Raw genomic sequence first — 25,697 nt, forward strand, 5'->3', positions numbered from 1 at the left:
GATGTTTGCCGACGTATTGGAGCCGTATTTTCAGGCGTAAATCGAGTCATAATACGCCTCGTTTACGCCTGAAAATAGGTAGTGTGAACCCAGCCTTAAGCTAAAACTAACTACTGTGACGGATTCCTGATGCTAAATTGACACTAAACCTAACTATGCTTTTTGACGGTTCCCTGACACTAACTAACTCTAATACTAAACTAACTAACTAACCGGTAACTATCTAAACTAACTTTTTAATTTTGTTATTTTTATATATATAAAAGAAAAAAAAGCCCCCAGAGACCAAAAAATGTGGCCCTGAAGATTGCAATGTGGTCAGTGAAAGTAGATCACTGACCAAAAACATGGGGATGACAGGGTAAACACAAGGGGGACACAAGGAGGATGACAGGAGTGGGAAGTGGATGGAGGACAAAAATGCTCTTAGCACACCACAATTTTTTTCTTCACAAATACTCCTAACACCTGCTCTAAACGACTCACTAACACCAACAGAGAAGTTCAGGGTAGGTGCAGCAGGATCTGATGTCAGCGGCAGGATCTGATGTCAGTGATCGCCGTTAATGGTCAGTAGTCACTAATTGACCAATAGCGGCGATTGCCGAGGAGGGACCACCGCAATTGGTCTCTGGGGATTGAGCTGTGATAGGCTGATCAATTGGAGGCGATTTCGGCGAGTTTTTGCAGCAGTGTCCAATGCGGTTTCCGCTGCAAAAAAAAACTCTGTGTGAACAGGACCTTACAGTGACAATTGTCACTGTAACAGGTCTGATATTCCCTGCAACTGGTGCTGTTGTGCAACACCAGTCAGTGAAAAAGTATAATGTAAAAAAAAAAGATAATAAAGTCCCTTAAAGAGGATCTGCCACTAGTTTATTAATGCTCTATCTCCTAACTAATCTAATAGGTGCTTTGATGCTGATGACTACAGTGTGATTTTTTTTTTTTCAAAATCTTTTATTATTTTCAAAGTTCTGTGCATTTTTCTAAATATGCTAATTTGGCTATACTTGCCAAATGGAAGGTAACTCTTTCTTTTCACTCTGAGCAGTGTAATGTTTTCTTTATGACGCTGTCCATACAGTTCTCCTCTTCCCAGCCCTGCAACACAGGGTAATCATAGAGTATACAGCTTCCATTCCTGGCTGTGTTTTCAACTGGTGATACTGGCACCCTAAAGAATAGAATCTCATCTTTAATATGCCACCAGAACCACTGTTGTAGGTGGTCTACTGCACGAGATATTGATATTTTAAGTGATCCCCTTCCCTCCAACCTCACCCACACTGTGTGAAGCAGCTTCAAGCTGATAGGACAGCGCAGAGGCTGTGAGGAAGCTCCACCTCAGGAGAATCGCTGCTGTTACCTCCCACTTGTCAAGTATAGCCTCATAGGCATATTTAGAAAAAAAGCTCATAACTTTTCAAATAATAAACTTTTTGGAACACAAGTTTCAGTAGCATTATCAGTGTGACAGCGCCTATTAGATTAGCTAGGAGATGGGGCCAGGGGTGGGATTCACATTTTTAACAACAGGTTCCCTGTTTTTCGAACACGGTGTTTTGCGGTGTATCCCGCCATTGAAAATTATTCTAATAAAATAAAACAATTATGATATTCAAAATACCCCCTACATTAGAGTGGACTCTAAATAAAGAGATTCCCTGTCCAGAATGTTTGTGTGGACTGCCACACTATTTATATAATTACATAAGCATACAGACCTACCCACACATTATATTAAACTCAATTTGTGTATAGGTTCAGACAGCACCAGATACGTGTAAGGGTGAAGTTTTGCACGGATAGGGGCCCAACCCAAATATAAATATAAAAGAGTATCCGGCACACCAATTTTGAAACAAAGGTATTTTTTATTTTGTTTTTAATGCCAGTGGCAGAGTGCAAAGTTTCGGTCTAAGTGACCTTCATTAGGTACTGAGCCGTACTGGGAAACTGAATAGACGAGCGCTAGTGGTGCTGATAGCGGCTGGTCGACTCTTCCAGCGCCAAGGTTGAAGGACCTGTGGGTGACGTCATCATTCCCAGCCAGCTTCTTTCACTGCAGACACACAGCGTGACGTCACCCACAGGTTCTTCAACCTTGGCGTCAGACGAGAGAAGACACATCGGCTCCAGGCGTCAGAGGGTACCGTTGAATCTGCAGCAGCATCACCGAGTCAGGTAAGCATAGTAAATTCCCTAGAGACGAGCATATTACCCCCTCGGACGGCAGGAGCCCATGTATCTTCTCTGTCTGACGCCAAGGTTGAAGGACTTGTGGGTGACGTCACGCTGTGTGAAAGAAGCTGGGTAGGAACGATGAGAAGTGTATGACGCTGATTCGTCAGCGTCATACACTTCTATTCACAACGGCCAGTTGGTAAAAACACAATACACGACAGTTGGTAAAACAAGAAAACACGCCCAGTTGTCCATTGAAAAGCTCATTTGCATAAATATAAAATTGCTCATAACTTGGGCAAAAATTATCATTTAAAAAAAAGAAACAACTTTGCTGTTATCTACATTGCAGCGCCGACCACATTCAATAGCAGATAGGGATTTGATAATCTGGTGACAGAGCCTTAACCCCTTAGTGACCACTAATACGCCTTTTTACGTCGGTCACTAATGGGCTTTAGGCTAGGCTGACGCCTTTTCACGTCAGCCTAGTCTAAGTCCTGCACGGGTCTCCCGTGCAGGCTGGAGCCGGGGCTCTGTTGTCTGATGACAGCTGAGCTCCTGCTCCAACACCCGCGATCGAAGTTTGCTTCGATCGCGGCCGTTTAACCCGTTAAATGCCGCCGTCAATAGCGACCGCGGCATTTAACTTTGTTTACAGAGGGAGTGCGCTCCCTCTGTCACCCATCGGCGGCCCGCAAATGAAATCGCGGGTCTCCGATGGGGTGTCATGGCAGCCGGGGGCCTGATAAAAGCCCCCAGGCCTGCCCTGGACATATTCCTGTTAGGACGCGCCGGAGGCACGTCCTAACAGATTGCCTGTCAGATTTACACTGACAGACAATAATGCTCTGGTATACGAAGTATACCAGAGCATTATAGCAGCGATCGGAATATCGCACAGTAAAGTCCCCTAGTGGGACTAATAAAATAAGTCATCAATGTGAAATAAATATTATTAATAAAAAGTACAGTAAAAAAATAAATAAAACCATTTTTTTCCATAAAAACTGGTTTTATTTAGTAAAAGTGTAAAAAAAAAAAAAAAAGTACACATATGTGGTATCGTCGCGACCATAATGACTCCATTAATAAAGTTAATATGTAATTTAAACCGCAAAGTGAACACCGTAAAAAAAAACGCAAAAAACCATGGCGAAATTGCATTTTTTTTCCATTGCCCCACAAAAAAGTCATAATAAAAATGAATCAATAAGTCCCATGCACCCCAAAACAGTACCATTCAAAACTACGTCTTGTCCCGCAGAAAACAAGCCCAAAAAATCACTACATTGATGGAAAAATAAAAAAATTACGGCTCTTGGAAAGCGACGATGCAAAAACAATTTTAGTTCAAAAGTGTTTTTATTGTGCAAAAGTCGTAAAACATAAAAAAAACTCTACATATGTGGTATCGCCGTAATCGTACCGACCCATAGAATAAAGGTAACATGTTATTTACGTCGCATAGTGAACGGCGCCAATTTAAAAACGCATAGAACAATGGCGGAATTTCAGGTTTTTTTTATAATCCCCCCCAAAAGGGTTAATAAAAGTTAATATAAAAATTATATGTACCCAAAAATGGTGCTATTAAAAAGCTCAACTAATCCCGCAAAAAACAAGTCCTCATACAGCTATGTAGACGAAAAAATAAAAACGTTATAGCTCTTTGAATGCGACTATAGAAAAACGAATAAAATAGCTTGGTCATTAGGGCCTAAAATGGGCTGGTCACTAAGGGGTTAATGAGAAAATAAAAACAAATTCCATAGAAACAGATGTGTAAAAATGTTTACTGTGCTTGATAGACCTGGAATGAACAGGATATATGTGTAGTTTATAAGGGAATGAACACATATTCCATAGAAACAGATGCGTAATTATTTTCCTGTGCTTGATAGACCTGGAATGAACACATTCCCTTATAAACTACACATATATCGTGTTCATTCCAGGTCTATCAAGCACAGGAATTTCCTAAGGCGTCTGTTTATATGGAATTTGTGTTTATTTCCACATTCTTCTACAAAGAAAATCTGTTCATGCCATGTCTACCAAACATAAAAAATTCATTATGCCCTTTTTTATATTTTCTTCCCATTAGTAATAATGTTCATTCTTGTTTTTCCTTCTTTTTCTTCATTCTTTTTAGTATGTCCCCCTATATAGTCCCCTGCAGTTAGTTCCCTATAGTCTTCTGTAGTTCTCGTTCCCTGTATAGTTTCCTATGTAGTGCCTTATAGAGCCCACAGTACAAGGAAAAATAAAAAAAAATCTTACCAGTCCCGTTACCGCGCCATCCTCGGAACGATGCAGCGGCACGATGACGTCATTTCCATCGTGCCGACTACATCACTAAAGCTCACCAAGGCAGATCTAGTCAACTCAATTGTATCCGCATCCTAAGGACGTGGATACAATTGAGTGCAGGGGACCGGTTCTGGCTTCCCACTTCACCCGGTTCTGCGAACCGGCTGTAATTTTAACAACCGGTTCGGGATAACCGGGGCGAACCGGCCGGATCCCACCCCTGGATGGGGCATTACTAAACTGGCGACATATCCTCTTTAATAGTATTTTCTGACCTTTGAGGGACAGGCCATGATACTAAAAAAAATAAAAGTTAAAAAAAATAAAAATCTAAAATAAATGAAATAAAAATGACATAAAATACCCCACCAAAAAAATGTTCCCCCCCCCTCCCCTCCGGCAATCACTATCATGATGCTAGTTCAGACCTAATTACCCTAAAATAGACGTGTAATATATTAAAATGCACAGTAGACAATGGCAATCACAAAGAAAAAGTCTATAAAAGGGTAACTCTATATTATTACCAGAATAAATTAGATACTGGGGTCCAGTAGGTAAGGAAGCCCAAGCAGTCAACAACTTTCTACTGACTGTTATATTGCATGTAAGGGACTGAGCTAATGAGTTTTCTATCTCACAATTACTGGTGGATTGTTAGAAATACATGAGGAGGTGCTCTATGATCATATATTGGAGAGCTAGTGGCCCATATACTGTTCTTGCAGGGAGGCCCTCTGCTGTCTGTATCCAGCTCTGCTGCAGAGAAGCATCCCTACAGTGTGATGCTGCCGCCTTCCTGCTTTACAGTAGGGATTTTGTGTTTGTAATTGTGTGTAATGTTTTTTGTCTATGTCAAATATAAGGTTTTTGTCTTTTTGGAGTGTGTTGGTTGGCCACGCAATTTTTTTCTGAGAAACTGCAACAGAGATATTATATAGATTATTTTTAAGGGTTTTTCTTCATTTGCCATTGTGCTTTGATGTTGCAATTGGTGAATGACCAGTGCAATAATTGTCCTATGCAACTATCTATATAGAGTTGCTATATTTCTCTTGGTAGCCTCTCTACCTTGTCTTATCATTACATGTTCTCTCTCTCTTTAGTAGTTTTCAGTAACTTTATTAGAGTTTGTATTAATGCTAAATATATTATGTGTGCAGTATAAGGGTACATTTTCACCAGGCCCCGACATGGGCCATGTAAATGAGCACCGATCAAGGAGACAGCTCGTTGATCGGCTCGCGTTTGCTCCTTTTACAAGGAGCTAGTATGGGGACGAGCGCTCGTTACTCCGATCGCTCGTCCCCATACATTTCTATCATGTCGGCAGCACGTCTCCCTGTATACACAGGGAGATGTGCTGCTGACAACGATAATATTTAAGGCATTTAAAACAATACAGTCAGCCCATGAACAGGCGTTTGCTCGTTCATCGGCTGATCGTTGCCCTGTTCACACAGGGAAATTATCGGGAACGAGAGTTCTGTCAACTCTCCTTTTCCCGATAATTGGCCGGTGTAAAAAAGGCCCTTATACAGGGTAGACTATACAGTACATGAGTATGCAATGTACATCTACACATTAGACAATATAGTGCACCCATAATGTTTATCTTCCACTGATTCTACTCCAGTAACACAATGATCTTGTTGACTGCTGATGATTGTGTTTATTTTTGCTCTTGTTCCCAGTATTGTATTTTAATGAATACGTCTTTTCCATTACTTGTCTATGCAGTACACATTGTTAAGGTTGATGCTAAAATGCATTGCATACAATATGACTAGTATAGAAAGAAATGTTTAATTGGGAGCAACCCAATTTCAGCCAAAGAGGAGATCCCTCAGTCTTGATGTTATGTAACAGTTTATAACCGGTTCCCGACCGCCGGTTGTATATAAACGTCCGGAGGTCGGGGTCCTTAAAGCCATAGAGTACTTACGGTGCAGATTTTAGCTTGTTGCCCGAGTGATCTGGCAGCTGAATGTCGGATCTGCGGCAGTCAGTGACTGCCAGGGACCCTGAGGAGAAGATAGAAGCAACTTTCACTGCTTTTGTCTTCTCTGATAATTTCTACACAGTGCTCAATGAGTGCTGTGTATATGAATAGAGACAGCAGAAGTGTCGTTGCCTTTATTCGTCCCAGTGATCATGTGACTGGTCATATGATTGCTGGGTGCCGGTAGTGGCAGGCTGCTGCTGGGTCTAACTAGACCCAGCACAGCCCTATTCGTACAATAGTCCCTATAAGAGGGCTGATTTCCCCTGTCAAGATAAAGTGTAAAAAAATAAAAAATAAAGTCCCCCAAAGGCCTTTTCTGACCTTTTGAGGGACAGACCATAATAATAAAAAAATAACGTAAAATAAAGTGCAAAAAAACGTAATAAAAAAGTTATAGCCGTTTAACGAACATGTGCTAAATATGGCTAAACCGGGTCTGGCCCTGAAGGCACAAAATAGCCTGGTCCTGAACCGGTTAAAGGGGTTTTCCCACTAGAGACATTTATGACACATCCACAGGATATGTCATAAATGTCAGATAGATTCGGGTCCCACCTCTGGGACCCGCACCTATCTCTAGAACGGGGCCCCTAAACCCAGTTCTAAGTGGGTGTGTTGGCTGATTTCCGACCTTGAAGGTGAAAACAGCGTAGCTCGCTGAGCTACGCGGTTTTCGTAAGCCCCATATAACTAAATGGTAGTTACGGAAACAGCGTAGCTCGCATGCTATGCTGCTTCCGTAACTGCCATTAACTAATATGGGAGTTACGGAAACAGCGTAGCTCAGCAAGCTACGCTGTTTTCGTAACTCTTGACCATAAAGTCAGGAAGTGGCCGAGAGTCAGCGATAGCAGACAAAGCTAGAACGGGGTTTAGGGGCCCCGTTCTAGTGATAGGTGCGGGTCCCAGAAGTGGCACCTGCATCTATCTGACATTTATGACATATCCTGTGGATATGTCATAAACGTCCCTCGTGGGGGAACCCCTTTAAAGTAAAATTCCACATAGAAAAACTAAAAACAAAATACTGTCCTCTGGAAAGGGGAGACTCAAGCTGACCATCTTTTCAACAGTCACTTTAAAAGGTCCATGTCCGCATCAGTGGATAGGTTTTATCTACATGCCCTATACTCTGCACAGGAGAGTCTGCACAAGGCAGATGGTATCTGTTACACCCCTTCCCCCTTAGCCCTCTTTTGCCTTATCCAGATTTTTAATACCAAGAAGTTTTTTTGCCAGTCTCAAAGTCCAACACACACAATGGACAAACATTGTTAAAAAAAAAGTGGGGCTTTGATCTACAAATAAGACATTACTAATGGATTTCTCCAAAAGTAGATGAATAAAGCGGAAATAACTGATGTTCTCTATTACGTAATCTAATATAGTCTGTATAGGAGGATGATTTGTACTTGAGTCTCATCCATGGATGAGGGATACATATATATGGCATTAGCCACGTTCCTCGATGAGGTATAAGTAAATAACATTGCCTTTCGCTGCAGCCATGATACCTGAGACTGATGATCTGTGATCAAATTGTAACAGAATTGACAAAATAATAACTAATAAAGAACAAAAAAACATTTGTCCAAGCTGAAATCTGCCAACAACTGCGCTCTAAACTTGATGATTCACATTTTAGCTGTGTGATCTTGTGTTCTTCTCTCTTTTGCCAGTGCTTTAGCCTTTTGTCAGGCCATATGTCCTCAATAAAAGCTCTATACACTTGCCTGTAAATAACAAAGTTGTTTTCTACTTATCTAAACGTAATAAAATATGTTAAACTGTCAGTTATGACAAACAAATAAGGGGTTTCTAGTGTTAGACCAGGATCAGACACAGTGCTTTTGTTTTCACCAAAATGAGGATCATCCAGATCCGATCCAGATTTTAGAAAACAAATGGGGAGATGTACAGGGTGGGCCATTTATATGGATACACCTAAATAAAATGGGAATGGTTGGTGATATTAACTTCCTGTTTGTGTCACATTAGTATATGGGAGGGGGGAAACTTTTCAAGCTGGGTGTTTACCATGGCGGCCATTTTGAAGTCGGCCTTTTTGTATCCAACTTTAGTTTTTTCAATGGGAAGAGGGTCATGTGACACATCAAACTTATCGAGAATTTCACAAGAAAAACAATGGTGTGCTTGGTTTTAACGTTACTTTATTCTTTCATGAGTTATTTACAAGTTTCTGACCACTTATAAAATGTGTTCAAAGTGCTGCCCATTGTGTTGGATTGTCAATGCAACCCTCTTCTCCCACTCTTCACACACTGATAGCAACATCGCAGAAGAAATGCTAGCACATGCTTCCAGTATCCGTAGTTTCAGTTGCTGCACATCTCGTATCTTCACAGCATAGACAATTGCCTTCAGATGACCCCAAAGATAAAAGTCTAAGGGGGTCAGATCGGGAGACCTAGGAGGCTATTCAACTGGCCCACGATGACCAATCCACTTTCCAGGAAACTGTTCATCTAGGAATGCTCGGACCTGACACCCATAATGACATAATTAACTCATGAAAGAATAAAGTAACGTTAAAACCAAGCACACCATTGTTTTTCTTGTGAAATTCTCGATAAGTTTGATGTGTCACATGACCCTCTTCCCATTGAAAAAACTAAAGTTGGATACAAAATGGCCGACTTCAAAATGGCCACCATGGTCAACACCCAGCTTGAAAAGTTTCCCCCCTCCCATATACTAATGTGCCACAAACAGGAAGTTAATATCACCAACCATTCCCATTTTATTTAGGTGTATCCATATAAATGGCCCACCCTGTATAAAGACTGCGCCAGTCTTAATAAAAAACAAGATCGATTAAGATGCAACAAATTTATTAAGAAACATACGCCTCCAAATAAATCTGACGCACCTTCGTCTGTCCAAGTGACACTGAATGAAATCAACGCGTAGATTTCCACTACAATTTACGCCAGTTTCTGGCGGAAATTATAGCAAATGCATTGGGTCACCTTCTGCTAAGCTCTGTCTGCCTTTTTTTTATTTTTTTATTTTTAAAGTAGCGAGAATGGGGGAAATGGCCCAAATGTCAACATTTTTGCGAGTTTTGAGCCATTTTCAACATTTCTCCTGGCATAGTTTTGCTGCGCGTATTTGCGTGTGGCAAAACCGCAGCACAATACAGTACTAGCATAGACTATGAGATTAATCTCATATCCACGCTGCAATATATTTCAAGACGTAAATTGACCCGCGCTGCGTATTTTTGAAGCCGCAGCATGTCCATTTATCTCTCAATTCTATACCTGTAGTTCTATAGAAAAATGCAGCAAAACCTGCAGCATGAAAGCGCAGTTATTTACGCAGCAACATTTTTTAAATCGCACTGAAAAATGCATCAAAAACCCACCTTCAGGTGTGTTTTTTTCCTGCGAATTTCTTGCGGTTTCCTGCAGTTTTGCTTTTATTTTCCGTAGCAAAATATGCATCGTGTGCATGTAGCCTGAATGTCCTATATGGAAGCAATATAAAAAGTAATTGTTATGATTCTTCCATGTATGGGATTATTAAAGGAACACACAAATTCAATGAATATTGGATTATTCTCCTGATATATTGGAAGTGTACGCGCCTTGCAGCTCTGACAGGTCCTGTATGATGGTATTAGAGACAGATGTTTACCTGGTGCGCTCTATTGTTCCCAGGATTAAGAAAAGAGATGAACTCACTTATTAGCTAGCTGAATGATACAGCTTTACTTTAACCCCTAGACTGCCAGGCAATAGCAATAGACACAGTATAGCAGGCTTTTGGGCAGCAATCATGTCTTTCATGTGTGGTTCCTCTTTCACTGCATTCAATTATTTGTCCCAAACCGACTGGACCTTTAAAAAACATTAAATAGAGAAAAACACAAAATCCCTAACAAAACCAGTATATACATCCTGATCTGAGCAGAGCCAGCCTTCTGCATACATAACAGACACCCCCAGCAGGGGGTCTGCGCATAAACTAGACCCCACTTTGAAAATGGTTCAATCTATTTTAATGATTGGTTAGCTTCCTCACATCAAAGACAATCCAAACACACACTCCTGATTGGCTGATAGGCAGTCAAAAAAAAAGTTTGCACAGTAGAGGATCAAACAGTAGAGAGGAGCTAGGAGAGAGCTGGGGAAGTAACATCATCTGTTCTCCTGCTCTGGGGATGATCTGATCCTGTGAATCCTTCACCTACCAAAGGACCAACCTCATGGCTTCTGTGGTTGTTCTGCACAGAGAGAATACTTTACAAGCTTATTTACAAGTAAGTTTAAGCTTATATTGTGTTTTGCTGAATGCATGAATGTTGTCAAGCAATATCTTATCCTTTAAGACAGCTGCATTATTTATAATAATATATTGTATCAGCTTAAAATAAACCTATACATAGAACTGGGGGGTTACAAGCGATCAATTTTATTTACTAGTATATATCTTATACTGTGAAGTTGTAATATAAATTAGTAGTCAGCAGCAAATAATTGCCTAGGATGTATATGCTGCAAAAATCGATGTGGTTGAGCTTTACTGCTTGACCTCCCACCTGGCATTGAGCAGGGTTCTCCAGAAACTTGGCTGGAGAAGGGACCAGGACAGAAATGGATTTTCTGAATCTCCAACCTCTTGCTGTGCACTGGTGATACCTGTTGGTTACTGACACAATACATTGAGGCTGTTTAATATAGTTTACTGGGTTTCTGTAGCAATATACTGACCGTCTACATTCAACATCCATTCGAAAGGGTTTAAGAGCACCAGTACAGTTACTATATAAATGAATTACATATTAACTTATAATAAGCTGGACATTTATATCAGCTGATACAGATGTCTTAAGACTGCATTAGCAAAACTATATTTATACAACACAACAACTACGAAAAGGATGCAATAATAGAAAACTCTCCTCATCTCCCCTCATTTCCATCTAATAATGAACTAGATAGAAGTCTGTCTGATCTGGCGGAAATCTCCCAATCCATTCATAAAGCTGGCCATATATGTATACATTCTTCCCCAGATCTGACCAGCAATTTTTTTTTACCATCGCTATGCTGGTTGTTAATATATCTGAAATGATTGGAATGATTTCACCTATGGAAAATCATTCTGATCATTGTAAATATAATTTATATGTTTTGCCGCACATGCAGTGATTTTCATTTATGACAGAAAGCAAGTTACCTATCTGAACAATTTCCATTGGTGAGAGCTGATTGTTTTAGCAACATATACATAATGATAATTGTTAATGACTGAATGGTCATGTTATTAACTTTACATTGAATTTTGCCATAGCAGCCAGTTAGACAATTGCTTTTTTATCATTATTATGGTCTCAGGTATGAGTCAGTATCTGTGTTGTTCATTTCACACATAGGTAAGAAGGGAAAACCATGTGTAACCTTTTTCTCTAGGAATGCTTCCTTTTTCCCTCTTCCAGGATCCTTTTATGTTTTCATTTTGGTGAAAATAGATTGTAGAAATCCCATCTATACCAGCTGTACCTATAGTGCGGGCTGATCCTAAGAAGTGGTATCAAATCCGTTTTTGTTGGGTTTTTACTCATAACCTTACCACTTACTTTGTTTTATTTTAGGACAGGACACCTAACTCATCTCCAGACACAGGACATTTTCCCTGCCTGAACCTGCTTTCTTCTGCTTCAGTAATAGCACCCAGATCTAGTCTCCGGGATTACCCACAGTCCTCTTCTAATTCTATTGGACCTGCATCAACTATGTTTCAGCTCTGGAGTAATGAAGTTTCTCCAAATACAGGAATGGGCTCTCACACTGTGTCTTTTGGTGTACCAAAAATGCAGTATGCTGGTCATATGCAGGCCGTAGGATCTCATGAACTACCATTGACTCCTCCGGCTGACCCCACTGTTTATTCCTTCGATTTGTCTCCTGTCAAAGTGTTGACTTCACAAGTTCCAAGCAACCCTACATACCATTTCCAAGACCCAAATACTATGACACAGGACTACTCCAGTTTCATGCAAAACCCACCCACATTGACACAGAGACACATGCCCTCTGCACATATGGATGATCAGACTTGGTGGAGCTTGCAACAGACAAACCCAAATAACCTTCACTCCTTCCACTTGACAAACTCCTTGGTAGTTGGACCCCAGCCACAACTTGCAGCGCTTCTTCAGAGCTCCTCTAAAACGTTACTAAGCAATACAAGACGTTGCAGGAGATGTAAGTGTCCAAACTGCCAAGCTTCTCCAAGCAACGAGGAACCAGGGAAAAAGAAGCTTCATATATGTCATCTTCCAGGTTGTGGCAAGGTATATGGTAAAACCTCTCATCTCAAAGCCCATTTGCGTTGGCATGCTGGTGAAAGACCTTTTGTATGTAACTGGGTCTTTTGTGGTAAAAGCTTCACAAGATCTGATGAACTGCAGAGGCATCTTAGGACTCACACCGGAGAAAAACGTTTTGGATGTCAAGAGTGTGGAAAAAGATTTATGAGGAGCGACCACCTTTCCAAACATACAAAAACCCATCAAAACAAAAAGGGGAAGTGTACAGGTTCTCCTGTGAATAGTATTAAGAAGGAATGAATGGGATTTATTGAACCTTTAAACAATGGAAAACTATTATTTTTCTTTAGTTTTATTTCCTTATTCACAATGGACAGTTTATAGAGTTGTAGAAGACTTCTATGATTCTGTATTACATTCATCTTCTTTGACCAAAGTGGCCTGCAAATTAAGGAGACTCTGAGTGGAAAATAACAATTTATTTATAGACTTGGAAAATAGAAAAGTACAGTGACTTTAAATGTCTATTTCCCTCGAGCTCTTATGAAAATACTCCTTCGGTGTGGTCATAAATGTGTTCTTCTCATAGATGTCCAAAACCATACTTCTTGAGAAGAACACCTCTGATATTAAACTAAAGGTCTCCTTCACCAGCTCAGACTCTGCTGCCCATACACAATATTTAAAAATTAAATTCCACATTTATTCGTGTCATTCATGTTCACGTGATGTCCTATCTCTTTAGTAAATGTTCTTACTAGGTGGTATATAAAATGTTGCTGTATTCTGTGTCGTAATAAAAATGACATGTTCTCTTCACTTCGGATATTGTTTCCTCATTTTTTTTCTTTACAATTTGGGCTATGGATAAGTAACCAGATGGGCCTTCAAGGTCTTCTGAAAAATGATGGTCTATAGTAGATAATGGGCTGGTTCCCATTAGGTATCATGCATACGTTAAATCTGGAGGCAAACAAAGTCTTTATTACATATAACCCCATGTGTCGCAATGCTTCTAGGGAGAATACCTCTGTAATACAGCATCCGATGGAACATGCCCCAACTGTTTAACTAATAATTATTTATTCCATGGGGAAAAAAAACTTTGTATGCCTCCATATTATATCGCAGGCATACAGATGTACAGTATGGGCTAATAGATTTCTATGGGTGCCACATTACGGATCTGTATAGCATGGGCCTGTAAAATGGCTTGTGTTAGTGCTTTCTAGTTTATCTTCTGGATTTTTAACATCAAATATGGGACTGGATCCCAGCACTAGTGGGAACTACTCATAATGTTTTTTTACATCCCTTCAAAGTTATAGAGAAATAAAGTAGTCAATTTGGATGCCTTTGTTAGGCTAACTAGCTGACTCAAACTGTCTATCACCTAATTGCCCCTCTTATTTGCTTGAATAGGATACTGCCAGTACATATTTTTTATGAGGGATTTAAATGTGTCCTAAAATGATGTAATTTTCATTGCGCTCTATTAGTACATATGTAATATTAATTATATTAATACAGCTATGTATATGACAAATGGCTATAATTAGAGGTGTAATTATAGGGGGTGTAGTTGTTTAGGCAGAATGCAATGTGATGTTAAGGTTTTTTTTATAAACTTTGATGTAAAGGTGGGTTTACACGAGCAGATATGTGCCCATAACAAGCATGAGGGCCGATAATAACAAGTCGATCAGCGCTCATTTAGAGGCCGTAAACAAGGGCCAATGTAAACTGTATGGGGATGAACAATCAGTAATATGAACGTCCGGTCCGCATACAGTTTAAATAATGTCTATAATGTTTAAATAATGTCCGATTATTGGCCCGTGTAAATGGGCCTCACCAAAATTGGCCGAATCTGGAACAAATGTCTGTAGCCACCTTGAGATCTTTTATCTTTTTGTATCAGTGTTACTTTTGTTTTCTTTTTCTGGGGGAAACAGGACAGATGTTGACTTTTGATAGTAGTGCAAAGCTATCTGGTACTATTCAATAGTATAAATATCCAGTCAAGCAGCCCTGTTAAATTATATTTTCTTCATACCATTACCAATAAAAAGCAATTATTGGAAGCATTTGCTTTTTGAATAGCCTGCAGTTCGACCTGGGGGTACTGGCAATGTGCTCTCTAATGCTTGGTCCCCTTTAGGCCAAACTTCAGAGAGATTTCATGCCCTCGACAAATGTGGTAAATACACTGCTTGGGGCAAGGGCGTGAGGTTTTTTTTTTCAGTTTCGTCCCAAGGGAATCCTGGGAGCTTGGTCCTGAGGGAATCCTGGGAGTTGGTGACATGATATCCATATCCATGAAATGTAAATCTCTGTACACAAAGTGGATGAACACAGAAGCTTTGCATGCATAATTAACTTTTAACTGTAGACTTTTCCAAATGTATCACTAGTTAGTAAACCAGACAAAAATGTCTGTTGTTTAAGAGTTTATGTCGTTGGAGAGATGGAATCCAAATATCATTACACAGGCGTCACATGTCATTACACTGATAATTCTAATCCAAATTTTATAGAATTCTGAGATTGTCCAAAATAATATTTACCTGGCGTCTGATGGGCTTTAGTAAAGATTATGGGATTTCCATGGAGTTAGTAAGCTCTTCCCATACTTGTATAAAGCTGGCTGAATGATAATTTACCTGACAGTTATCACCCTTTATTCCCCCATTAATTTACTCCAATGTGCATGAAATTGTAATAAGTCTAAGTGTAGATACGACTGCCAGAAATCTCTGGCAGTATTTATCTCTGAGGGAACCAAACTATTGAATTTTCTTATTTAGCCAAGTATCTGCAAGGCCCCTTAGGTCCCCTTCACATTTGTCCGGTTCTCCTGTCAAGATTCCCTCCGACGCAGGGAAACCGTTGGCAAAACTGATTCCATTGTTTCCTATAGAGACAGTTCTGTGTCCGGTGGCATAAGTTTTGTTCCAAGACTTCTTTCTGAGCTGGACAGAAAAGCTCTGCATGCATTATTTCTGTGTCCAGCTACGGACAACGGACTGCAGAATTTTGTCATTAGTTGTGTCTGGCTCAGGCATAAAACAAATTATTTGACACAACCGTACCCAGTTTTACCACCTTTAGAACGAGCGCCGATCGTTAACAATAGGCACTCGTTTGCTTCCTTCAGATGGAGCAATGGGGACAAACGATCATTAGGATCGTTCCTCCCCAAGCATTTTCATCTCGTTGGCAGTACAACCCCCGTTTACACAGGGTGATGTGCTGCCGACCAGCGTCCATTTTTTGGCCGCATAAAACATGTCGTTCATTGGCTTAGCTTTGCCTGTTTACACAGGGCAATGATCGGAAACTTGCGTTCGTATAAACGCTCGTTTACCCAATTATTGGCCCATGTAAGAGGGCCTTGAGACATTCAAAAGACATGATCTACTGGCTAAAATCCAATATCTATAACCAGCTTTAGTTTCTTTAAGGAACTCCAGCTTATTCTGCATTTATATTTGCAATATAACTAATGATAGTAATAAAGTATCATTACCGCTTCCTGACCAGTCATTATACTGCTAATCATATGCAATGCATGCTACTCCTTCTCTATATTGCTTCCAATAAACTATCCCATTATAATAAACCTTCAAAAGTAAACTGAGAAAAAAAAATTAACACTTTTTTTTCATTACACCCATGAGTAAGAGCAGAGATTCAGTTTTGACCTGCGGAGTTGACAAGTGATTTCAATTCCCCCTATATTTGTCCTGCAGACCAATCAGCAGACTCAGGCTGCTTTATTACGGTCTATCGTTTGCATCATATTGAAAAAACACTCTCTATGCCATGCTGGTTTCCATTATAATAGGGGTTGTCATTGTGAGGGAACCCATTCAGCTTTGTTCATGTATATGTATACAATCACGAACTTAAAGAGACTCTGTCACGACATTATAAGTGCCCTATCTCCTACATAATTAGATTGGCGCTATAATGTAGGTGACGGCAGTGCTTTTTATTTAGAAAAACTATCTATTTTTACCACGTTAGGAGTGATTTTAGCTTCATGCTAATTAGTTTCTCAATGCCCAAGTGGGCGTGTTTTTACTTTAGACCAAGTGGGCGTTGTACAGAGGAGTGTATGACGCTGACCAATCAACATCATGCACTTCTCTCCATTCAATTAGTCAGCGCATAGTGACACTGCGTTGTTCGCTATGTGCTGTCTTATACTGACAAATTAATGTTACTGAAGTGTTTAGACAGTGAATAGACATTTCTTCCAGCCAGGACAGGATGTCTATTCACAATCCGTAACGTTTCTGTGGTACTTACAGCAGAGCAAAGTGTAATCTCGCTGTAACCTGTCATTTACAGCGTGATCTCGCGAGATTACGCTTGCTCTGCTGTAAGTACCACAGAAACGTTACGGAAGTGCCGGGATTGTGAATAGATTGTGAATCGACATCCCATCCTGGCTGGAAGGAATGTCTATTCACTGTCTAAACACTTCAGTAACGTTAATGTGTCAGTATAAGACAGCACATAGTGAACAACGCAGTGTCACATGTGCTGACTAAATGAATGGAGACAAGTGTATAACGCTGATTGGTCACTGATTGGTCAGCGTGATACTCTCCTCTTTACAACGCCCACTTGGTCTAAAGTAAAAACACGCCCACTTGGGCATTAAGAAACTAATTAGCATAAAGCTAATATCGCTCCTAACGTGGTAGAAATAGATAGTTTTTCTAAATAAAAAGCACTGCCGTCACCTACATTATAGCGCCCATCTCCTTATGTGGTGACAGAGTCTCTTAAAGCTGCCATAATTATCAGTCAATTTGTCAATAGGGGAAAATACTACTGTTACTGGACATCTTCTGTTGGAAAGAAAAGGGGTGAAACAGGCTGAACGTTTACCTATTATATCCTTTTTCCAGGGGCGTAGCTAGGGGGGGGCAGGCGGGGCATTTGCCCCGGGCGCAACCCGGAGGATAGGGAAGGGGGGGGCGCCGAAGAGCAGCTGATCGCTGTGGGACACCTGCAGCAGCTTAGGAACAGCCAGGACATTACGGCGTTCTGACTGGGGTCTGTGACGGCCAGGGAGTGGACCAGTCCAGTCACCTGACCTCACGTCAGTGACATGAGGTCAGATGACTCAGGTCAGGGGACAGGTCCACTCCCGTGCTGCAGCCTTCCTGCATCTGCCTCTACTCTGTGCTCTGCCGAGAAGCAGAGAGGAAGCTCCGCCCACACACAGCCCGTCCTGATCTGTCAGCAAGGAGAGATGGTGAGTGTGTGTGTGTGTGTGTCTGTGTGTGTGTGTGTGTGTGTGTGTGTGTGTGTGTGTGTGTGTGTGTGTGTGTGTGTGTGTCTCTGCGTGTGTTTGTCTCTGCATGTGTTTGTCTCTTACATCTACTACATTATCTGTACTCAGAGAGTTATCTCTGTGTTATCTGTGGTGTTACATAGGACTGCAGGTAACACTACTACATTATCTGTACTCAGAGAGTTATCACTGTGTTATCTGTGGTGTTACATAGGACTGCAGGTAACATCTACTACATTATCTGTACTGTGTGCTTTATTACAATTTCAGCTCTGCTACACAGTACAGATAATGTAGTAGATGTTACCTGCAGTCCTATGTAACACCACAGATAACACAGTGATAACTCTGATTACAGATAATGTAGTAGCTGTTGCCTGCAGTCCTATGTAACACCACAGATAACACATTGTGCTAAATTACAATCTCAGCTCTGCTACAATGTGTTATCTGTGGTGTTACATAGGACTGCAGGCAACAGCTACTACATTATCTGTACTCAGAGAGTTATCACTGTGTGTTATCTGTGGTGTTACATAGGACTGCAGGTAACACTACTATCTGTATTTAGAGAGTTATCGCTGTGTTATCTGTGTTGTTACATAGGACTGCAGGTATCATCTACTACATTATCTGTGCTGTGTACATATGTGCCTGTGTGCGTATATATGGGTCTGTTTGTGAATGTGTCTCTGTGCTTATATATTTGTGTATTTGTATATGTTCCTGTCTGTGTATTTATATGCCGGTGTGTGTGTGTGCGTATATGTGTCTGTACGTCTATATATTTACCTGTATGTATATATTCCAGATGTGTGTATGTATATTTGCCTGTATGTCTAAATATCTGTCTTTATGTATGTACAGTATATATGTTCCAGCGTGTCTATATATGTGGTTCATTTTTGGTTTGTGTAGGGGGCGGCAATAGAGAGTCCCACACAGGGCGCCATCCAAGCTAAGGCCGGCCCTGGCTGTCACCAACCCTAGTCAGAAGGAACTGCGCCGCATGACCTCCTCGGCTTCTGCGGTAAGTCACACCAGGCAGAGCGGAGAGTGGTAGCGGTAGGCTACCGCTCACCGCTCTGTTCACAGTGTGGCGCTAAGTACAAGGGGGGCTGTGTGTGGCACTATCTACAGGCGGCTGTGTGTGGCCTCTTTAATTTATTTTCTTTTAATTTATTTTTATGTTAATTACATTATAGAACTATATCACTTGTAAAATGTAGAAATGCTTTTATACTCAAGTTACATTAAAAAAATTGTGAACAAAAAATTACATCTCATTGATTGGTAGGGAAAGAAAACATGGCGAGGGGGAAGGAGATGTCGGGAAATAAGTTGGGGGGGGGGGCGCCAATCTGAATCTTTGCCCCGGGTGGAAAAGAACCTAGCTACGCCTCTGCTTTTTCTCATCTGAGATAAGTGGAGTCAGAGGCATCCAGATGCTGCTTATTTCCCTTATATATAGAAATAACATGCATGCTTTTCTGGACTGAATGGACATGTTAATGGGAGAGTTAGCTGTTAGCGAATGAGTTTTTGCTACCAGCAATCTTATATATACAGCCAGCTTTAGCCATAATATTGACTAGACCTGATATTACTGTGTACCCTGGATACTCTGGTTCAGTAACATAAGTGACTCCTTTTGCATCTCTTTTAATGTCCTACTGGAATCAGGAGACAAATTTTAAGAAAAAATGTAGGTAATTTTTACAAATTTTGCATGGCTACAACCATTGGTGAGACCCAGGCATCAACAAGTTCTGGTGATGCCCTGTTCTTACGATGCCCTGATTTAGAGGACTAATGAAGGAGAACCATTATAAAAAAAATAAGTTCTTCCTGCCTTACCACCGGTGCATTCATATAAAACCTCATTGCATTTGATCGTCCATTTACAGTTTATTTGTTATGTTATAAAGACCACAAATGCAGTATGGATATGTCAATTGTAAGAAAACCTATTTAAGCTTTATCCTTGGTTTACATGCATAGGATTAACAGGTTACCTCAAGGTCAGGACACTTTGTAATGGGGTCTTATATTCAATAAAGAAAGACTAGCATGCTTTGAAATACTGCTGGTGGAGGAGCCTGGTGTGCATTTGTCTACTGGTGTAGTAGTATTGGAGGAGTTAACCTTTATCAGTAACATGATGCTTCACAGTTTGAGGTGAATAAAAGGAGCAAATAGACAAACAAAAGAGGAACAATGGAGCACAGGAAGCAGCGCTGCTGGCCTATTTGATGTCTAATATCCCCCACCAGGCTCAGGCCCATCACTTTGGTCTCATCCTCCTGTGAATCTATTAACTTCCCTGCACATTAACAGACTGAATTCTGAGCTCCGTGTGTAGATTTCTTCTATCTGTAATAAAGAGAGAGTATTCCACTTACCAATACTATAATTTAAGGATCACATCAGTCTCAAAAATATTCTGTTCAATGATTTCATACGGACAGCGTGGTGACTTTATATGAAATAATCCTATTATGTGTAGTGAGATAGGGAAATTGAAGACCTTACTGTAGATTGGCACTAATGTGATCCATTCTCTGTGGAGTCTGTCAGGAATTTATAAATTGTAAAACTATATATGTGTGAAGAGATAAAAACATTATCAATCTGTCACCAGGACTTTACTTTATTGTATCTTTCAGGAAGCAGGCTCTGATAACTGAGCGCCTAACCTCACAATTGGCCAAGTGTTACGTCACGGCCGCATTCATTGCACCTTACATACTAAAATGTAGTGAATGCAACAACGTTGCCATACAGGACATTCCTTTTACTGGAGCCCTGAACAGGAGTTCATGGGAAGTGGCAGAGTTTCACTCAATGAGTGGAGACGGGTTTGTATGTTTGTTTGGCTTTCTAAGGGCATCTAAAAGATGACCTAAGGCTTTGTTCACATCTGCTTTGGGGTCCCGTTTTGCCGGAAGCAATAGCGTAGTCGACTACGCTATTGCTTCCGGCAAGACGACGGGTCCGGTGCACAACAGCGACAAACGGAAACCATGGGCATAGGATGATAAGTGTTCTGATCCAAAAACAAAACATAATTCTTGCATAACAGGGAATATAGCTATACATCTTTAAAGACATGCTACGATTAACACTTGTGGAATAAATGAACCCTGACAGGTTTAAGAAGCTGTGACTGGCAGATAAACATTCCACCTTTCGTCTCACAACCCATAGATTCTTCTTTATTTAAGTTTTATGTTACAGCCTCTGCCCAGGGCCCTTGTAACATGTCATTGTTTTTGGAGAGAATTGCTCGTTGTGTTTGGGGTTGTGGAAATACCTGCTGATCTCCACTGACACAACATGAATGGCAGCCCCATTTGTTTTACATCTGTAGAAAGTAGTGATATAAACAAGAGAGAAAAAAGCAACAAAGCAACCAAGACAATTGAAAAGAAAATGAAAATAAAGACCAGCATTTCTTTCAGAAACTTACCAGGAAAGTTTTCATATGCAAAATGTACACATTACAATTCAAATAGGTGAGAGCGTGAGACACCTAGGAAACTGAAATACTTCCTGCTCACAACTGACTGGAATCCAAGATAATAATCCATCCAACAATGCTCACTATGCTGCCACTACTTAAAGAGGCTCTGTCACCAGATTTTGCAACCCCTATGTCCTATTGCAGCAGATCGGCGCTGCAATGTAGATAAGAGTAACGTGTTTTTATTTTTCAAAAACGAGCATTTTTGGCCAAGTTATGACCATTTTTATATTTATGCAAATGAGCCTTTCTTAAGTACAACTGGGCGTGTTTAAAGTTAAGTACAACTAGGCGTGTATTGTGTGTGTACTTCTGGGCGTTTTTACTTGTTTTACTAGCTGGGCATTGTGAATAGAAGTGTATGATGCTGACGAATCAGCATCATCCACTTCTCTTCGTTAACACCCAGCTTCTGGCAGTGCACAGACACACAGCGTGTTCTCGAGAGATCACGCTGTGACGTCACTTCCTGCCCCAGGTCCTGCATCGTGTCGGACGAGCGAGGACACATCGGCACCAGGCGACAGAGGCTACAGTTGATTCTGCAGCAGCATCGGCGTTTGCAGGTAAGTCGATGTAGCCTCTGTCGCCTGGTGCCGATGTGTCCTCGCTCGTCCGACACGATGCAGGACCTGGGGCAGGAAGTGACGTCACAGCGTGATCTCTGGAGAACACGCTGTGTGTCTGTGCACTGCCAGAAGCTGGGTGTTAACGAAGAGAAGTGGATGATGCTGATTCGTCAGCATCATACACTTCTATTCACAACGCCCAGCTAGTAAAACAAGTAAAAACGCCCAGATGTACACACACAATACACGCCCACTTGAACATAACTTTAAACACGCCCAGTTGTACTTAAGAAAGGCTCATTTGCATAATTATAAAAATGGTCATAACTTGGCCAAAAATGCTCGTTTTTGAAAAAAAAAACACGTTACTCTTATCTACATTGCAGCGCCGATCTGCTGCAACAGGAGATAGGGGTTGCAAAATCTGGTGACAGAGCCTCTTTAAAGAGGCTCTGCCACCACATTATAAGTGCTTTATCTCCTACATAAGGAGATGGGCGCTATAATGTAGGTGACAGTAATGCTTTTTATTTTAAAAAAAAGATCTATTTTCACCACTTTATTAGCGATTTTAGCTTTATGCTAATGAGTTTCTCAATGGACAACTGGGCGTGTTTTACTATTGACCAAGTGGGCATTGTACAGAGGAGTGTATGACGCTGACCAATCAGTGACCAATCAGTGACCAATCAGCGTCATACACTTCTCTCCATTCATTTCTTGAGCTCATAGGGATCCTTTTAGATCCCTATGTGCTGTCTTATACTAACACATTAACGATACTGAAGTGTTTAGACAGTGAATAGACATTCCACGGGATGTCTATTCACAATCCCTGCACTTCGTTACTGTTTCTGTGGTAGTTACAGCAGAGCAAAGCATAATCTCACGGGACTACGCTGTAAATGACAGGTTACAACGAGATTACGCTTGCTCTGCTGTAACTACCACAGAAACATTAACAAAGTGCAGAGATTGTGAATAGACGTCCCGTGGAATGTCTATTCACTGTCTAAACACTTCAGTATGGTTAATGTGTTAGTATAAGACAGCACATACTGATCTAAAAGAATCCCTGTGCGCTGATTAAATGAATGGTGAGAAGTGCATGACCCCGATTGGTCAGCGTCATACACTCCTCTGTACAACGCCCACTTGGTCAATAGTAAAACACGCCCAGTTGTCCATTGAGAAACTCATTAAAGCTAAAATAAAGTGGTAAAAATAGATCGTTTTTTTTAAATGAAAAGCCCTCTGTGACCTACAATACAGCGCCGATCTCCTTATGTAGGAGATAGGCCACTTATAATGTGGTGACAGAGCCTCTTTAAGGGGGTTCATAAAACACTCGTTGCCGATAATTGGCCTCTGTAAACAGGGGAAAAATCAGCAGATGAACAAGCAAACTGCGGGTCGTATCGTTTAAAAAAAAGTTAAATATTATCGTTGTCAGCAGCGCAACTCCCTTTGTATACAGGGAGACACGCTGCTGACATGATAATAATGTATGGGGACAAGCGATCGGAGTAACGACCGCTCATCCCCATCCATAGTTCCGTGTGACAGGAGCAAACGAGCACAGATCAACGATGTCTCGTTGATCGGCACTCACTGCACCGGCTGCTTATCGGCCGGTGTAAAAGGGCCTTTAGGATGACCATATAATGTGTGTCGAATCTGTGAATATCTTGATTCATTGACTATAATGATGATGATGTATATAAAACCAGATAGAAAGCATAAGGCCCCTGTGCAAAAACAGCATATGGGCCCCTTACTCTCCAACTACATCATATGTGAGCAAGGTGCTTCTCAAAGAACAAATATGACTCATGACTGTCTAAGAATAATGGCGTGCACATTCACCAGTGATTGAAGGCAACAGGAACCATTAATGAAGCCTTTTAAATGGAACTGTTCTTATGCCGTTAATATGGCAGTTGGCCCCCTTGCTCACAGAGCTCCTGTGCAGCTGCACAGGCTGCCCATTTGATATTTGCTCCCATGTTTAAGGCCCCATGCACGCGGCCGTGCCTGAAATCACGGCCCTTGATTGCGGGGCACGGCCGCCCGCATTTTCAGGCCATGCTCCAATACAAAGTATGGGAGCACGGTCCCTAAAATGCAAAAGAACGGACGTTTCATAATTTTCGCAACATTTCTATGGCACGGACACCCACCCGTAGCGATACGGAAAGGTGTTCGCAGCCAATAGAAGCGAATGGGTCCGTAATTGAGAGTGGATACCGTCGTATGCATGGAGCCTAACACCATCGTCTGGCAGAAGGGGCATAAATAACATAGTACAATTTCAAACATAATAAGAAGAAGATACAGTAAGAAATATCCCTCTTTATATGAGCTTATAGTCTAATTATTATTAATTATAATAAGGCTCTACTCACACCGGCACTATGGCTTCCACTATTACAGGAGCTATGACGAATCCGTCCCATTGATTTATAATAGGGCCATCAGATTCCGGGGTTTTTTTGTTTATCTTTTTACAAGAAAGAACAGCATTCCTGAGCAAGGGACAATTGGATTTTTGTACTCACTGTAAAATCCCTTTCTCGTTGAATTCATTGGGGGACACAGAACCATGGGTATAGGCCCCTGCCACTAGGAGGCTGACACTAGGAAAAAACTAAAAAAGTCTTGGCTCCACCCTATGGGCTATATCTTCTCCTGTTACACCAAGCTACTTAGCTTGTACCAAGAGCATTAGGAGAGTATAAAACAAAAAATAACCAAAACACCAGAACCACCTGGGAAAACAAAAGCAATCCACAAAGAAAAAAACAGGGTGGGACCCGTGTCCCCCAATGAATTCAATGAGAAAGGGATTTTACAGTAAATACAAAAATCTAATTTTCTCGTTAAATCATTCATTGCGGGATACAGCACCATGGTTCGTCCCAGAGCAGTAACTGAGGGTGGGCAGAAAAAAACACTGGCATGCGAACAGGCTAATTCACAGCTGCCTGCAACACCATATGACCCAGACTGGTGTCGGCGGAAGCCAGTGAATGGATCTGATAGAACCTTGTAAAAGGTATGAACCAAGGCCCAGGTAGTGGCCTTACAAACCTGAGAGGCGGAAGCCTGATGCCTGAGAGCCCAGGCCGCACCAACCGCCCGCATAGATTGGGCAGTTTACTGGAAGAGAGGATCCATACCCTTAGCGGAGTAGGCCTCCTTGACAACCAGCTGAATTCACCTGGTAATGGTGGCCTTAGAGGCCGGCTCACCCTTGCAAACCACAAAAAGAGAGTCAGAGCAGCAAAAAGATGATGTAACCAAAAGATAGATTCGGAGTGCTCAAACCACATGCAGTCGATGCAGAAAACGCTCTCTCTGATGAGAGTGGTTAGGAAAGAACGAAGGCAGAACAATGTCCTCATTAAGGTGGAAAGCAGATACCATCTTGGGAAGGAAGGATAGAACTGGCCGAAGTACCACCGTGTCCTTATTGAAGACCATGAAGGGGG

General features: G+C 41.2%; 1 protein-coding gene across 1 annotated transcript; it reads left to right on the forward strand.

Moving 5' to 3' along the window:
- Positions 1-10,649: 10,649 nt before the first annotated feature.
- Positions 10,650-13,558, forward strand: LOC142740738 (transcription factor Sp5-like). Its single transcript, XM_075850161.1, has 2 exons — positions 10,650-10,790; positions 12,126-13,558. The coding sequence occupies exons 1-2, from the start codon at positions 10,737-10,739 to the stop codon at positions 13,101-13,103; spliced, it is 1,032 nt and encodes a 343-aa protein (XP_075706276.1). The 5' UTR covers positions 10,650-10,736; the 3' UTR covers positions 13,104-13,558.
- The last annotated feature ends 12,139 nt before the right edge of the window (positions 13,559-25,697 follow it).

This window comes from Rhinoderma darwinii, chromosome 2, assembly GCF_050947455.1.
Source record: "Rhinoderma darwinii isolate aRhiDar2 chromosome 2, aRhiDar2.hap1, whole genome shotgun sequence".
Classification (NCBI taxonomy): Eukaryota; Metazoa; Chordata; class Amphibia; order Anura; family Rhinodermatidae; genus Rhinoderma; species Rhinoderma darwinii.

Coding starts and splice junctions, on each gene's coding strand:
- LOC142740738 (XM_075850161.1), top strand. CDS start 10,737: ATGGCTTCTGTGGTTGTTCTGCACAGAGAGAATACTTTACAAGCTTAT. Junction 10,791..12,125: donor CTTTACAAGCTTATTTACAA/GTAAGTTTAAGC, acceptor GTTTTATTTTAG/GACAGGACACCTAACTCATC.